This window comes from Podarcis liolepis (assembly GCF_965112155.1).
Source record: "Podarcis liolepis genome assembly, chromosome: 18".
Classification (NCBI taxonomy): Eukaryota; Metazoa; Chordata; class Lepidosauria; order Squamata; family Lacertidae; genus Podarcis; species Podarcis liolepis.
The window spans coordinates 7,341,607-7,358,763 of record NC_139572.1 but is presented as its reverse complement, the minus strand read 5'-3'; the positions used below and the strand labels follow the sequence as shown (position 1 = coordinate 7,358,763).

At 46.8% G+C, this 17,157-nt stretch overlaps 2 protein-coding genes and 1 long non-coding RNA gene across 4 annotated transcripts in view; 1 reads left to right on the top strand and 2 right to left on the bottom strand.

The window, feature by feature from the left end:
• LOC310697542 (vesicle transport protein GOT1B-like) overlaps positions 1-17,157 on the top strand; it is a 112,000-nt gene that overhangs the window by 19,224 nt on the left and 75,619 nt on the right. The window contains exon 2 of one of the 2 annotated variants that reach the window (XM_083484263.1): positions 14,613-14,724. The exons of the other annotated variant lie outside the window; for it this stretch is intronic. The gene's annotated coding sequence lies outside the window, so the exon portion shown is untranslated. Of the gene's footprint in view, positions 1-14,612; positions 14,725-17,157 lie in introns of those variants that run through there. 2 annotated transcript variants of the gene reach the window in all.
• Positions 1,897-7,626, bottom strand: MICOS13 (mitochondrial contact site and cristae organizing system subunit 13). The gene is made up of 4 exons (XM_083484276.1): positions 7,489-7,626; positions 5,963-6,119; positions 3,807-3,858; positions 1,897-2,218 (listed from the first exon to the last, which is right to left on the bottom strand). The coding sequence occupies exons 1-4, from the start codon at positions 7,515-7,517 to the stop codon at positions 2,121-2,123; spliced, it is 336 nt and encodes a 111-aa protein (XP_083340402.1). The 5' UTR covers positions 7,518-7,626; the 3' UTR covers positions 1,897-2,120.
• Positions 14,347-16,609, bottom strand: LOC310697607. The gene is made up of 3 exons (XR_014521093.1): positions 14,778-16,609; positions 14,483-14,590; positions 14,347-14,394 (listed from the first exon to the last, which is right to left on the bottom strand). It is a non-coding gene; the product is annotated as an uncharacterized lncRNA (long non-coding RNA).

Sequence of the window (17,157 nt, the reverse complement as noted above, 5' to 3'; positions counted from 1 at the left end):
TCATTGGGGTCCAGTTCTCTTATCTGTTAAGGTCACACTGAATCCAGATTCAATCTTCTCCATCCTTGTTGATAAGACTCCTGCAAAGAAATGCTACCAGCTACCAGGAAGCACTTCATCGTTCCGTCACACTCCTGTGTGACCAAGAAAACAGGCTGTGGGGCGTGGCTATGCAAATCAAGGGGCAAAATGCCCCGGGGAGCAGCAACCTTGATGCTTAGTGGATGAGGGTTTTGTGGGGTCACCACCAAATCTGTGTAGACCAGGGGTGCCCAAACTTTTTCTCAAAGAGGGCCAGATTTGATGAAGTGAACATGCGTGAGGGCCAACCAAAGTTGATGAGCTTTTTCTTACAGTTTCCCCCCAAAGTTGATGGGCTTTTTCCCCGGATTCAAGTTGATGAGCTTTTTAAAAAATTTAACCCCAAAGTTGTTGAGTTTTCTTTAGGATTTCACCCAAAGTTGTTGAGTTTTCTTTAGGATTTCACCCAAAGTTGTTGAGTTTTCTTTAGGATTTCACCCAAAGTTGTTGAGTTTTCTTTAGGATTTACCCCAAAGTTGTTGAACTTTTTTTAAGATTGAAGTTGCTGAACTTTTCTTAGGATTTTGCCCCAGGACATATACTGCCACAGGGGCCTCATTAAATCAACCGGTGGGCCAGATTAGGCCCCAGAAACAGACTTTGGCCATGCCTGGTGTAGACCCGTTCCCTTTTCCCCACACAGGCAAACAACAGTCCAGAACTACTTCCATTCTCCACTGCTCTGTGGTGCGCATTGGGTGCCACCCACCCAATTGCTGTCCCATTGCCCTCACACTACTACAATTCCCAGAGTTCCCTGCAAATAGTAAAAGCACTCTGGAAATTGTCAGTGGCGTAGTGTGGGTTGTCAGCACCCGGGGCAAGGCAAGTAATTTGCGCCCCCTAACCCTAACCCCCAGATGTTGCGCCCGGTGTGGCCGGCCCCCCCCTGCACCCCCCACACTACGCCACTGGAAATTGTAGCTCTGTGAGGAACGGGGGTGGGTGTGTCTCCTGACGACTCTCAGCACCCTTATCAAACTACAATTTCCAAAATTCTTTGGGGGTTTAGTTTAGTTTCCCCACATAAACTAAAGCTTAATTAACTAGGCCCTGAACACAGAGCAGGTCCGCCGCTGCCCGGGTGCAGTTGAAAGTGCTTGGACTACTGCAATGCACTCTACATGGGGCTACCTTTGAAGGTGACTTGGAAACTACAACTAATCCAGAATGCGGCAGCTAGACTGGTGACTGGGAGTGGCCGCCAGGACCACATAACACCGGTCCTGAGAGATCTTCATTGGCTCCCAGTGTGTTTCTGAGTACAATTTAAAGTGTTGCTGCTGACCTTGAAAGCCCTAAAAGGCCTCAGCCCAATCATTACGGTGGAGGATCCAAAAAATTCTCTTCCTAGAGTGATAGAAAAGATTCAAGAATTTGGGGAAGTGGCAGGATTTAAATTAAATAGAAACAAGACTAAGCTATTAGTAAAAAATTATATATTCTGGACAGTCTTTTCTATCCACGGTCAATGTTTGCCTCTTTATATTTAACATAAATAAAAATATTCAAAATATAACAGGAATTGGGTTCATGTATCCATTTCTGAGCACAATTCAAAGTGTTGGTGCTGACCTTTAAAGCCCTAAACGGCCCAGTAACCCTGAAGGAGCGTCTCCACCCCCATCGTCTAGCCCAGACACTGAGGTCCAGCTCCAAGGGCCTTCTGGCGGCTCCCTCCCTGCGAGAAGTGAGATTACAGGGAACCAGGCAGAGGGCCTTCTCGGTGGTGGCGCCCGCCCTGTGGAATGCCCTCCCATCAGATGTGAAGGAAACAAACAACTATCTGACTTTTAGAAGACATCTGAAGGCCTGTTTAGGGAAGTTTTAAATGTTTGACGTTTTATTGTGTTTTTCATATTCTTCTGTTAGCTGCCCAGAGTGACTGGGGAAACCCAGCCAGATGGGCAGGGTATAAATAATAATTCTTATTCTTATTATGAAGTCTTTTATTGCAGCCCTTGAGAAACAGGGGCCAGACTCTGGTGCTGAACACCTCCCCATTAAAGGCGGCAAGAGGGGGCCTTATCAGAGAGGCTTCATTTGATGAGGTCCTTCATGTACTTCCATCCATTCTGGGTATATTCACTAGCCCTGGTGGGGGCTACGGAGAGAGCGCCGATTGTCGTCCGAACCCCTGCAGAAAAACAACAACAAGAAGAGCAACAAGAAAATGAAAGCAAGAAACTGCAACAGAAAGTTGCAGCGTGGACTGATATCCCTGCTCAGAATTCCATTCACTCATTACCAAACTTAAAACCATGGAAAGACCTGGTTTGAACAAAGACATTGGATTCTTATCTCATTATACATGACTAAGCCATTTTTCACCTTCTCACCCCTTGCCTTTTCCTGTAAGACCTATTGCAGTCGTTAAGAGTTGTCAACAGGCTCATCTCAGCTACCTGCCAATCTCCCATTCCCACCACCCTTCTGAGTAATACCCCTCCCCACCTTCTCACTATATAGAAGGATCTGGCAACTTCTGTTTCAGTGTATCTGAAGAAGTGTGCATGCACACGAAAGCTCATACCAAGAACTAACTTAGTTGGTCTTTAAGGTGCTACTGGAAGGAATTTTTTTATTCCCCCACTGCCAATCAAGTTAGCAATCTGCAGCCACTGAGCATGCTCAGTCCCGATCAGATTACGTCTTTTCAGGTTGCGTCCTGCGGCAAACTGGAAGTACCGGAAAGGTTTACTTCCGGATTTCGCCGCTCACACAGACGCTCAAAATGACATCATGCGCATGCGCAGAAGCGGCGAATTGCGACCCTCGCACATGCAGACGTGGGGTGCATTCTGCTCATGTTGCGAACGGGGCTCCGGAACAGATCTCATTCGCAAGCAGAGGTACCACTGTATGCTTAACCTCTATCAGGGATTTTAAACATTGGGGTTCAGACCCACTTGGAATTTTCTGTATAACAGGGGTGATCCCGCAGACTGCCTCGCCAGAGTGGTGCATGCTCTAGTTATCTCCCGCTTGGACTACTGCAATGCGCTCTACGTGGGGCTACCTTTGAAGGTGACCCGGAAACTGCAATTAATCCAGAATGCGGCAGCTAGACTGGTGACTGGGAGTGGCCGCCGGGACCACATAACACCGGTCCTGAGAGATCTGCATTGGCTCCCAGTACGTTTCCGAGCACAATTCAAAGTGCTGGTGCTGACCTTTAAAGCCCTAAACGGCCTCGGCCCAATATCCCTGAAGGAGCATCTCCACCCCCATCGTTCTGCCCGGACGCTGAGGTCCAGCTCCGAGGGCCTTCTGGCGGTTCCCTCATTGCGAGAAGCAAAGCTACAGGGAACCAGGCGGAGGGCCTTCTCGGTAGTGGCGCCCGCCCTGTGGAACGCCCTCCCATCAGATGTCAAAGCGATAAACAACTACCTGACATTCAGAAGACATCTTAAGGCAGCCCTGTTCAGGGAAGTTTTTAATGTGTGACCTTTTAGTGTATTTTTTGGTCTCTGTGGAAGCCGCCCAGAGTGGCTGGGGAAACCCAGCCAGATTGGGGGGGTACAAATAATAAATTATTATTATTATAAAGACTGAGCGTATATCCTCATAAAAACGACATCGTAGCAAGACATGAGAGACGGTTTCCACTTCTATCAGGCCGCAGGGGCAGACTCGCTCAGCGTACGGTTTACTCACATATTTGCCCGGGGGGCAGAAGATAATAGGAATTGGCATGCGTCAGGGGTTGAATTACGAAGCCGTACCTGAGTTCCAGTAGCTGCAGAGGGAGAATTCAGTCTTTGGGACAGCAGGAAGCTGTGGGAATGAAGAACACAAGCATATAAAAAGGCTGGTGGCACCTTCGAAAACAGCTTGCATTGCAAAAGGTTCTGGGTTCAAGACCTAGGAATCTCTGTTTAGAGCAGGTGTAGGGAACCTGTCAGCCATCAATGCCACTGGATTCCACCAGCCCCAAAGAACATTTCTGCAACGGTCAGGGATGCAGGATGCTGCCTGGAGCTCTTCACATGAAGGGCAATGTATAAATTTAATGAATAATAATAATTTATGAGTTATACCCCACCCATCTGGCTGGGTTTCCCCAGCCACTCTGGGCAGCTTCCAACAAAACACTAAAATACAATACATTAAAAGCTCCCCTAAATAATAATAATAATTTATTATTTGAATAATATATATACACACACACACACACATATATATAATTTATATATGAATAAAATAAATACAATACGCTTGTGTCATCGCTTGCTAATTATGCTGTTTTAAACGCACATTTTATACCCGACTTCCTTCCGTAAGTTTTTCTTTTGAAACGTTTAAGATTATTTTTTTAAAAATAAAATAAAATATTATCTTTGCTGGGTTAAATGCACATTCTGCAGCTAGACTCCTCTGTCATGCTTCCTTTTGAAATCTTTATAGAGTATTTTAGTTTTCTGTCGATTTCTTTGAATACCTTTCGGGCTGCTCACTCTTCCTCTGCCGCCGCCGTCACCACCATGTTTGTGGTGTGGTGAACCAGTTTATACTCGAGTCAATAAGTTTTCCAGTTTTTTGTGTGCTAAAACTAGGTGCCTCCGCTTATATTCGGGTCGGCTTATACTTGAGTATATATGGTGGGTGTGGGTGTGTATACACACACACACACACACACACACACACACATATATATCTACAAACACACACACACACACATATATATATCTACAAACACACACACACACACACATATATATCTACAAACACACACACACACACATATATATCTACAAACACACACATACACACATATATATCTACAAACACACACACACACACATATATATCTACAAACACACACACACACATATATATATCTACAAACACACACACACACACACATATATATCTACAAACACACACACACACACATATATATCTACAAACACACACATACACACATATATATCTACAAACACACACACACACACACACACACACATATATCTACACACACACACACACACACACACACACACATATATCTACAAACACACACACACACACACACACATATCTACAAACACACACACACACACACACACACACACACACACACATATATCTACAAACACACACATACACACACACAAGTTTGCCTCAAATGCTTTTCAGAACAAAACCAGCCAGCAGTTGTAAAAACAGGCAGGCCTTTTCAGTGGTGACTCCCTGCTTATGGCATGCTTCCTCAAGGAGTCTCACCTGGCACCATCATTACACAGGTTTAGGTGCCAGGAAAAAAACATTCCTTCTTTCATAAAACCTTTGGATTTCAGTTATCTATGGGCTTATTGCATGGGTGGGGTGTTTCAATCTAGATTTATTTATTTATTTTAAGAGAACTGCCTTTTGGATTTATTTATTATTTAAAATGCTGGTTTTAAGGTGTACATACACCAGCTTTTTGCTTAAACTATATGCAAGCCAGTTTGAGTTGCCGTGGCAAAAAAAAAAAGAGAGCGAGCAGATACTAAAATTTAATACAGTGGTGCCTCGCAAGACGAAAAGAATCCGTTCTGTGAGTCTCTTCGTCTAGCGGTTTTTTCGTCTTGCGAAGCAAGCCCATTGACGGATTAGCAGATTAGCGCTATTAGCGGCTTAGCTGATAAGCGGCTTAGTGGCTTAGAAAAAAAGGGGGGAGGCAAAAAAACCCGCAGGAACTCGCAAGACATTTCCGTCTTGCGAAGCAAGCCCATAGGAGATTCGTTTTGCGAAGCACCTCCAAAACGGAAAACCCTTTCGTCTAGCGAGTTTTCCGTCTTGCGAGGCATTCGTCTTGCGGGGCACCACTGTAAATAATAATACTCAAGAGGTCTGGGAAACCACAGCGAAGCCAAACTCTCCGATGAGCTCTTACCTTCCAGCCAAAATATTTCGCCCATTCTTCCACAGCTGGGGGGAGCGCTTCTTGGGCTTTACGGAGGGCTTGGGCACCCTCCTCGCCCCCGCTCAGCAAACCTTGGCTGTAAACCACGTAGATGGCTCCCCCTGCCAGGCCGCCTTTGACCAGGAACCTGAGCAGAAAAACCATAGGATCACAGAATTGTAGTACAGTGGTACCTCGGGGTACAGACGCTTCAGGTTACAGACTCCGCTAACCCAGAAATAGTACCTCGGGTTAAGAACATTGCTTCAGGATGAGAACAGAAATCGTGCGGCGGCAGCAGAAGGCCCCATTAGCTAAAGTGGTGCTTCAGGTTAAGAACAGTTTCAGGTTAAGAACGGACCTCCAGAACGAATTAAGTTCTTAACCCCAGGTACCACTGTAAGAATAATAATAATAATATGTTTTATTTGTATCCCTGTTCCACAGGGCGGGCACCACTACCAAGAAGGCCCTTTGCCTGGTTCCCTGTTAGGTGGCTTCTTACAATGAGGGAACTGCCAGAAGGCCCTCGGCGCTGGACCTCAGTGTCCGGGGAGAACGATGGGGGTGGAGACGCTCCTTCAGGTATACTGGACCAAGGCCGTTTAGGGCTTTAAAGGTCAACACCATCACTTTGAATTGTGCTCGGAAACATACTGGGAGCCAGTGTAGGTCTTTCAAGACCAGTGTTATGTGGTCCCAGCAGCCGCTCCCAGTCACCAGTCTAGCTGCCGCATTCTGGATTAATTGCAGTTTCCAGATAACCTTCAAAGGCAGCCCCACGTAGAGCGCATGGCAGTAGTCCAAGCAGGAGATAACCAGAGCATGCACCACTCTGGTGAGACAGTGCAGGGAGGGAGGATCTCATCCTGCATACCAGATGGAGCTGGTAGACAGCTGCCCTGGATACAGAATTGACCTTTGCCTCCATGGACAGCTGTGAGTCCAAAATGACCCCCAGGCTGCGCACCTGGTCCTTCAGGGGCACAGTTACTCCAGTTAGTATTTGCCAGTTACAGTTAGTTTTTGCCAGTGAAATGGGAGGGACTGTTTGGATCCAACAGATTACGGTGGAAAGAGCTCAGAGAGACGTATTTTGCAAAATGTGATCCCTTTTGTTAGCAGGGTTTGCAGGGGAGGCGATGAAATAAATATGATGACAGTGAGATCAGCACCAACATTATGAACCCAAGAAAAATCAGGAGAATCTTTTTTTGCATCAGCCTCAAGCCACAGCAACCAAAGAAGGAATAAAAACTGTTTTAATATTTCTGGGCACCAGCATATCGAAATGCACAGGTTTTTATTTCATTTTAAAATGCACATTTCAGCTCAGAGCATGCCAAAATAAAATGGGGGTGGAACAGAAGGGTTGACCCTTTTCTTTTTTTTTGCAAAAAGCTCCAAAAGAACCAGGAGGCATTTCCCACCGGGTCATCCTTGCTTCCCATTTAACTTAAGGAGAAAAAGAAATTAAAACACAAAGAAATCAAAGGAGACCCGCCCGCCCGACTCACTTGACAATGGGGAAGATGCGGGGAGCCATGACTGGGCGACGTCTCCGCGCGCGGCGCAAGGGCAGCTCGGCGCCCGCCCGCGCCGTTTCCAGAGAACCCAGCCAGCCAGAGAGCGAGCGACGCCTCTCGCGGGACTTCTCAGGAATTGTAGTCCGAAGGCGGGCGAGTCACATGCTCTCCCACTGAACGTCCGCTCTAGCCTTGCGACTCGTTGGTTGCACCTCCAACTCAAGGTTTTTTCTTCTTGCTTAAAGGGAGAGAAAGGCGCTTGGCAGCCTTCTGTACTTTGTGTTTTTTTAAAAAAATTAAATTTATTCGGGAGTAAGTCCCAAACATAAGCATCTGCCTGTTTTTTATTTTGCAGATTTAGTGGGTTGTTTTTTTTTGGGGGGGGGGGGTGCCATGCTGCAACATTTCGTTGCAGTTCCAACTCATTGGAAAAAGTCCCTACCAGGGAAGAATGGAAGATCAATTTGATGGAAATGGCCCAAAATGACCGGAAGAGAAATATTGTAAAATTAATGAATGTTAGAATGATGTCGGATTGAAGTTAAGGGGTTTCTAGCTGTAATAGTATAAAAGAATATGAAAAAATTGGATTTTTAACAGGTAAATTTAGGTTACAATATATCAAGATTAAAGATCAGGATAAAAGAAGGAGGGAAAGGAATTGCTGAACTAATAAGTTGAACTGGAATACAAAAAGGGGAGGTATGAGGAGGTCCGGGAAACAAGTAAATGAAAGATAAGTGATGAAAAGATTGAATTGTTTTAAACTATTTTTATTTTGTATTTTTTCTTTTTTCTTTTTCATTTTGTAACATTGTAAAAACCTTAATAAATATTTATTTTTAAAAAACACAAAATGACTGGAAGAATCAGAAATCAGGAAGACCAAAATTTTAATAAGGAATGGGGAAAATCTATAACTTGTCTTAAAAACCATTGCAAACAGTTAAAAACCGTTAGCAGGATTGGAATATCCCTTGTGATTTTGGATCATCATAAAAGATGAAGGAGGAAATGATTGACGATAAGACCCACAAAGGGGAAGAGGGAAGTCTAGGAGATTCTTCGGAATCTTCTTTTCATGTTGAATGTTCGATGTCCGACTGTAAAATTTTAATTTGAAAAAACAAATAAATTATATATAAGGGACGTGGGTGGCGCTGTGGTCTAAACCACTGAGCCTCTTGGGCTTGCTGATCAGAAGGTCGGCGGTTCGAATCCCCGCAATGGAATGAGCTCCTGTTGCTCGGTCCCTGCTCCTGCCAACCTAGCAGTTCGAAAGCATGTCAAAGTGCAAGTAGACAAATAGGTACCACTCCGGCGGGAAGGTAACGCCGTTTCCATGCGCTGCTCTAGTTCTCCAGAAGTGGCTTAGTCATGCTGGCCACATGACCCGGGAAAACTGTCTGTGGACAGACCCCCTGCTCCCTTGGCCTGAAAGCAAGATGAGTGCGCAACCCCAGAGTTGTCCATGACTGGACCTAACGGTCAGGGGTACCATTACCTTTACCTATTTAGAGTGGTACCTCGGGTTACATACGCTTCAGGTTACAGACTCCGCTAACCCAGAAATAGTACCTCGGGTTAAGAACTTTGCTTCAGGATGAGAACAAAAATCGCGCTCTAGCAGCGCAACGGCAGCAGGAAGCCCCATTAGCTAAAGTGGTGCTTCAGGTTAAGAACAGTTTCAGGTTAATAACAGACCTCCGGAACGAATTAAGTTCTTAACTCGAGGCACCACTGTATATAAAAGAAGAAGCCGCTTACAAAATAAGAATAATCTGAACGGGCCTGTGTTTCAGGGAAAGTCCAAGGCAGGCATCCCCAACCTTCAGCCCTCCAGATGTTTTGGACTACAATTCCCATCATCCCTGACCACTGGTCCTGTTAGCTAGGGATCATGGGAGTTGTAGTCCCAAAATATCTGGAGGGCTGAAGGTTGGGGATGCCTGGTCCAAGGTGATGTTGCATCAGTCTAACCCACCCCACTCCAAATGATCAGGTTGTTGGGTCTCTGGGGTGGTTTGTCCCAGGGGGCCAGAGAGGCAAGCAGGGGGCCGATTCAAAGGCGGAGCCTGAGAGATGGATGGAGAGGCCCCCACCCCACAATTTTAACAAGTCCCCCCTCTTTTCCACCAAAAGCCATATAAGATCACTTCTGCCACCACCATCACATGGTGCCAGAATCTAGCCCGATTCACATGCAGCGCAGCACAGAGACAAAAATCTCCTCCAACGCTCTTCTAGAAGTTTCCACTGGGAGGCCGGGATAGCGCACGGCTGCCGCCACCTTCTGGCCGTCAGGAATAGCAGCTAGGGCAACATATTTAAAACTGGATTTTTTAAAAAATACAGCACCATACATTTCACACACCTGACATGCACATTCTTAACTCTTGGTTTGCAGCCCACGAGTTTATTATTATTTCAAATTAGCACATTTGAAAGGAAGGCAGGTACCTCCTCGGTCCTTTCCTCTGCACTTAAACAGCCATTTTATAGGATCGGCTGCGATTATTTTTAGATGCGGCCCTCGTTTTATTAGGGAACATAACCATTTCCTGGCATATTGAGAAGAATTGGTATGTTGGGAAATGCAAATTGCAATTCATTGGCACCCACGAATGAAATTCCAACAGAGAGCACAATCCCATTGGACACAGTGGGTAAGCGTGCTCATTGTATTAGTTGTCTTATAATAATTTTGCCCTGGTTTTCTAGCAAAAGGGGTGGGGGGGGCTTGCAAAGGTCAGTGGCAAGACAGCTCCTGCAGTCTAAAAGGCTTGTGGTCTTTTTTCTTTCTTTAAAGACACAACATACAAGGAAAACGAGAGGAGGAGGGAGAAGGAAAATGCAAACACAAGGCACCAGTGCTTAAACTTTCGCAGGGGTCAGCAAACTTTTTCAGCAGGGGGCTGAAAACTGTCCCTCAGACCTTGTCGGGGGCCGAACAATCCTGGGAACGGCTTTGACTGGCCGGCTAAACCAGGTGAGGGGAGCCAATGGGTCTCAAGCCCTCAGTGAGTTAGGGGCTTCCCCTGCATGTGAAGACAGGCTCTGGCAGATGGAATGGATGAGCCTCCAGGTACAGAGGCACTCTACCATAGGATGCCAGGAGCAGCAACAACGGAGGCCTCTCGTGCCCTGTTTGTGGCCTTCCTGGAGGTACCCGGTCACTGTTGAAAATGCAGTGCTGGGTTAAATGGAACAGATCCATTTATTGTGGTTCTCAATTTCCATAACAGCCTTTTTGTATGCTGTCCTCACTGAAATAAGCATTTTAACACACACTTTCTCCTCTACTTTCTGCAATTCTGCGCACATTACTTGGCGGGAAAATTTAGCTTTGAATTACTTGGATAACGTGCGGATTTTCAAAGGATGGCTGCATTTCGGTTCTTGCAGGGTTTCAGAAACTGCAAACTGAATTTAATCCCCATCTCCGTCACCTTTTTTTTGAACTCTTCTAAGGGGAAATCAAGAAGATGAAACCTCTCCATTCTGAAGGAAATCAGCCCTGAGTGCTCACTGGAAGGACAGATCCTGAAGCTGAGGCTCCAAGACTTTGGCCACCTCATGAGAAGAGAAGACTCCCTGGAAAAGACCCTGATGCTGGGAAAGATGGAGGGCCCAAGGAGAAGGGGACGACAGAGGACGAGATGGTGGGACAGTGTTCTCGAAGCTACCAGCATGAGTTTGACCAAACTGCGGGAGGCAGTGGAAGACAGGAGGGCCTGGCGTGCTCTGGTCCAGGGGGTCACAAAGAGGTGGACACAGCTAAACGACTAAACAACAACAACAAGGGGAAATCAAAACACAGCAACACTCTCTCAAGAGAAAAATAAAAGTCTTTCACCTGAAGCAATTGAGACTCCATTCTGGTCCCTGTTTATTCAAATAAATTCCATTTGCTTGGTTTTTTTGTTTTTGTTTTTATTCAATAAAAGTCATAAGATTCTTAAGACCACAGCAAGTTGCTGGACACTCAAGTCTATTGGTATGATTTCACCTGCAAACATCGGAAATTCTTGCAGCAGTAATTGTCAATGGAAAAGTTGGTGGGTGGGTGGGGGTGAACGGGGAGGAGAAAGACTAGGATACTCCCCCCTCCCCTCTTATTTTCACACAGTACTCCAAAATGTCCTTTTAAGGTAGAGAGAAGGAATGTGGCTGGCAGGTGGGGGTTATAGGTATATATTTATATTTATATATATATATATTTAAATATATATATATTTCTTTTTCAAGTTCAAAATTAAGGTTCAGCCATCATGAAACCACTCCATAGCAGAAATAGAACGACATTGTACAAATCACATACGGAATTGATGGTTTTTAAGTATTAAAAAAACCTGTATTTACAGCTGTAAACGTGGACTTTAGAAAAACAACCAACTCACAAATCATTCACACTGTTCCATGCACCCTCTGTTCCGAGAGGTGACACACACACACACACACACACACACAAACACACACACACACACACACCTCCCAAAGCTCTGGAAAAGCAGTAGGCAATTCTGATGGAGCCCGCGGCAGAACTTGGAAATTCTTCCTCGATGAGATATAGCAACTTGAGATGTCAACCCTGCCTGGAATTTCCTTGGCTTTGTTGAAGTGGGCCTGGGCAAACCCAGTGTTTGTCCTGCGAACGGGCTCTTTGGCGGCTGACTTGGAAAACGGCGTCGGCTTTTCAGTAACGCAGAGAATTTCATTTCGGTGTTCTGTGCTGTTGTTGTTTTTTTGCATCCGAAGCGCCTTGTGGGCACTATTTCACCCTTAACAACAACCCTTTAAAGTGGGCCAGTATTAATTCCCTCTCTGCACATTGCCCATTGCAGATATCGGAGGGCGAAGAGAATACTGGTTCGCTAAGGCGAGATTGAGGTCCATAAATGACAGCGCAACCTTAGGCACCTCTCTACTCGGAAGTAAGTGCCACTGAGGTCGGCGCAGTCCTCAAGAGGGAAGTGGGCATTGGGTGGCAGCTGTTCAGCCTGACCCTATGCCTGTCCTCCTCAGAAGCAACACCCCACTGTTCTGCAATGGGGCTTACCTCTGAGTAGACCTGCAAAAGGTTGCACCGAAAGCCTCCAGACCTGATGCACTTCCTGGGGCGAAGGAGGCAGAGCTTTGTACTTAGAGAGGACCGTTCTCTGTTAGAGGACTGTGTCTGGCCAAAGTTTAGTTTGAAGATGAAGAATCCTAAAAAGGGACAAACAGAGAATTGGCCCATCAACTGCACCTGGTTTGCAGAAGGAGCCAGTGGCGTAGCGTGGGTTGTCAGCACCCGGGGCAAGGCAAGTAATTTCCGCCCCTTAACCCGTGGATTTGTGCCCCCTAACCCTAACCCCCAGATGTTGCGCCCGGTGCGGCCGCCCCCCTGCACCCCCCATGCTACGCCACTGGAAGGAGCTGCTACACACCTGGGACTCAGCTACACTCAAAAATTACCGCATTTTTCGCTCTATAAGACGCACCTGACCACAAGACACACCTAGTTTTTGGAGGAGGAAAACAAGAAAAAAAATATTCTGAATCTCAGAAGCCAGAACAGCAAGAGGGATCGCTACGCAGGGAAAGCAGCAATCCCTCTTGCTGTTCTGGCTTCTGGGACAGCTGCGCAGCCTGCATTCGCTCCATAAGATGCACACACATTTCCCCATACTTTTTAGGAGGGGAAAAGTGAGTCTTATAGAGCAAAAAAGACGGTATGTTTTGTAAACATGTGACACTAGATGCCGCTGCAGAGCAGTGATCCGTCACCAATGGGATTTTGCATCGAGAGCTTTTATTTTTCTATAACGGTTTTTTATTTTTAAATCAGTGTAGATCCAGCCCTGGAAAGGGATGCATTTCTGTTCGAACTAGAGCCATTACTTTTTGATTTGCATCCGGCCGTATGTGCAAATTTGTGGGCAGTGGCGAAAATCCTAGGCAACGCCTAACAGGGCAGACCTCCCCGGGAGTAAGTCCCATTGAATCCAGTGAGTCGAGTGTGAGGATTGCAGGTTTTCTCACCCTCAGGTGCTCTGCTGTACCAGATACTAAACCGGCGACTAGCTTTGGGTGCATGCCTGACAGGACCCTGTAATTTAGTGGCCGAACACCTGCTTTGCATGCATGAGGTTCCGAGTTCAAGTCCTGACATCTGCACTGGGAGAGACTCCTTCCTGAAACCCGAGAGCGGTGCTGCAGGCCAGTGTAAACAATACCGATGTCCTGACTCGGTTTAAGGCAGTGTCCTATTTAAGTTGGCCTCAGAACGATGAGGACGAGAGTCGTACTTTTATCTCTATGGGGAGGTTGGTAGCAGCTGCTCTCCAGGTAAGTGAAACCCTGGGGATCCACTGGACGGAACAGAGATCTGCTTGGGTACAAGGCTGCTTCCTGTTCTCCTCCGCCCAGAAAGGGGGCAGAGACCAGTTCCTTTGGAATGGGCGTTTCCTGAAAAGCAAAAGAGGGCAGTTTGGTTCCTTGGCAGAGGGAGGCAATTCAACTAGCAAAGCCTCTTGCCCCAGGAGTATATTGTCCCAATTTTGCAGATGGAAAAACTGAGGCTGGGAGAGCAGAGGTCTTGTCCAGTGAGCAAGGGGACTTCACAGTTCCTCAGGCTCCTGATTGCTCCGTTATGCCAGCCCTGAAAAATCAACGAGGCCGGGGGTTAAGGTGCCCTAAACTACTTTTGCAATTTTGACCCCATGAGAAGCTGGGTTCTGTTTGGGGGGGTGCAGAGACTTTGCAGGCTGCCTGAGGCTTCGCCCCTCCCCTCCCTTAGTTGTTGCTGTTTGCATAGGTAATTTTTGCAATGTTTAAAGCTGGTTTGCATATTTTGCTCTGAGGGGCGAGGAGGCAAAGCGGAAATCCTGAACGGGCACTTTTCCTAGAAGGAAACTCCAGCCAAAGCGGGGTGGGGGGTGGTTTACTTCTGAGTAAATGCACACACCTAGGATCACTCTGCAAAGTGCCGTCTCTCCCACACCACCAAACTACGCTGGAACTGGCTCCCGAGACTTTGCCAGGCCTTGCCCACGTGATCCCAAGAACACCTTGGAAACAATAGGGGCTAGAAACTTGCTCTGTTTGTTTGCTTTTTTTTTTTAGAATCATAGAATCATAGAGTTGGAAGAGACCACAAGGGCCATCGAGTCCAACCCCCTGCCAAGCAGGAAACACCATCAGAGCACTCCTGACATATGGTTGTCAAGCCTCTGCTTAAAGACCTCCAAAGGAGGAGACTCCACCACACTCCTTGGCAGCAAATTCCACTGTCGAACAGCTCTTTTAAAAAAGAAGAAATTAAGATTCTCAAGAAGCCTAATCCTGAGGCTCAGCCTGCCCTCTGCAGCCACCAGAGAATTGTGCACTAGCCTGAAGCCTCCTTCTATTTGAAAAAGCCAACTTTTTAAAAAAATTAAAATTAAAAAAGCTGTTAAATGCAGCTGCAATTTTTTAATAAGGCTCTGACAGTAGAAAAGAAGGGAAGCTTCCATCTTCCAAGTTATACACAACTCTCCCACGAACCATCTGTTCATTGGAAAGTGTTTAAAATGCTTTTTATTTTACCCTTTTTTTTGGTGGGGGTGTTTTTTTAAAAAACGAATTTGCTGGAATTTCAGAGGAGGCTGGCAAGGTGTGTGGACCAAATTACTCGTGCCCAGGGTGGGGAGACTGTGACCCTCCAGATGTTCAGTTCCAGCTGCCACCCGTTTAAGCCAGCATGCCCAATGGCCGGGGCGAAGGGCGGCAACATCTGGCGAGCCAAAGTTTCTCCATCCCTCTGTTACGCTGCAAGTGCCACACCTGCGCTGCAATCCAACACACTCCCACTTACTGTCCAATTCAATGGCATGCGCTCCTGGGGAGGTGCCCTCAATTGGGGCATGGCAAGGGCGGGCTGCCAGGGAGAAAGACTTGCCTTGCTCTGAGTCTAACAGCGCAGCTACGCCTCTTCAGTGAACATGGTGCTTTCAGACGAGGGCTTTCTTATCTAGTTCAAATGCATCTGAAAGTGGGGAGAAGGCTGTTGTTAACAAGGAGAGCACGTGTTTCGAACGTGGGGCCCGGACACACTCTGTGGAATGCTCGTCTTTTTTTTTTTTACACAATCCTTTAAATTTAAATCCTTTAAGAGTTTATCTCAATGAAGACCTTACTTGGAAAATCAGTACAACCCATGTGGTTAAGAAAGCCCAACGGAGACTCCGTCTCCTCAGAGTATTGCAAAAGAAGGATGTCAATCAACATTTGATGACCTCCTTCTACCGGTCCACAACAGAAAGTGTCCTTTCCTACTGCATCACGGTGTGGGACGCTGGTTTGACATCAACCGATAGGAAGTGCCTACAGAGGGTGGTGAATACAGCACGAGATATTATGGGCTGTCCCGTGAATCCGCCGGATGAAATCGCGGAAGAACGTTGCCTCAGGAGAGTGAGGGAAATTCTCAGAGATGATTCACACCCTGGCCGGCACTTTCTATACAAGTTGTACAAGTGACCATAAAGTATTTCAATTCAATTTCAGTTTCCCTTTTGCCCAGTTCTGAGAGCTGTTGCCCTTTTCATTTCCCCATCCGGTGCATGTTATTTCTTTAACTGATTTTTTAAAATAAATAAATAAAACGTGTGCCTCCTACTTGATTGGGAAAAACAACAACAGCAACCCAAAACTGAAGAGACCTTGAGGCATTTTCAGGAAGCTTACGTCATGCCAACCAGTTGTGGGAAGGTGGAGGGAATGACGCTTTGACAGTCGTACCTTGGAAGTTGAACAGAATCCATTCCGGAAGTCCGTTTGACTTCCAAAACATTCTGAAACCAGAGCACAGCTTCTGATTGGCTGCGGGAAGCTCCTGCAGCCAATCGGAAGCCCCGTCGGACGTTCGGGTTCCAAAGAATGTTCGCAAAACGGAACACTCACTTCCGGGTTTGCAGTGTTCAGGAGCCAAAGCGTCTGAGTACCAAGGTGTTCAGGATCCAAGGTACGACTGTATATAAAGGTAAAGGGACCCCTGACCGTTAGGTCCAGTCGTGACCGACTCTGGGGTTGTGGCGCTCATCTCGCTTTATTGGCCGAGGGAGCCGGCATACAGCTTCCTGGTCATGTGGCCAGCAGGACTAAGCCGCTTCTGGCGAACCAGAGCAGTGCACGGAAACACCGTTTACCTTCCCGCCACAGTGGTACCTATTTATCTACTTGCACTTTGACGTGCTTTCGAACTGCTAGGTTGGCAGGAGCAGGGACTGAGCAACGGGAGCTCACCCCGTCGCGGGGATTCGAACCGCCGACCTTCTGATCGGCAAGCCCTAGGCTCTGTGGTTTAGACCACAGTGCCACCTGTGTCCCGTGTTGAGGGGGCGTTTAAATGGTGACTGCTTGTTGTGGGGGTGGACCATTGCTGGTGGGTTTTTATCCAGTGGGTTCCTTCCCACAGCTCAGAGTGGCTGGGGCATCCCAGTCAGGTGGGAAGCATAGAAGTAATAAAATCCTCATTATTATTATGCTCTGTTTGGCCCATATTAGATGCCTAAGGCACCAGCCGCAAACTAGGGTGCCTCCGTTAAACCCCTGGGCTTGGCAACAGGGAGCCCTCGAGATATCTTTTGGGACTACACCTCCCATCATCCTTTGCCCTTTCTTTGCAAGGCTGGCAAG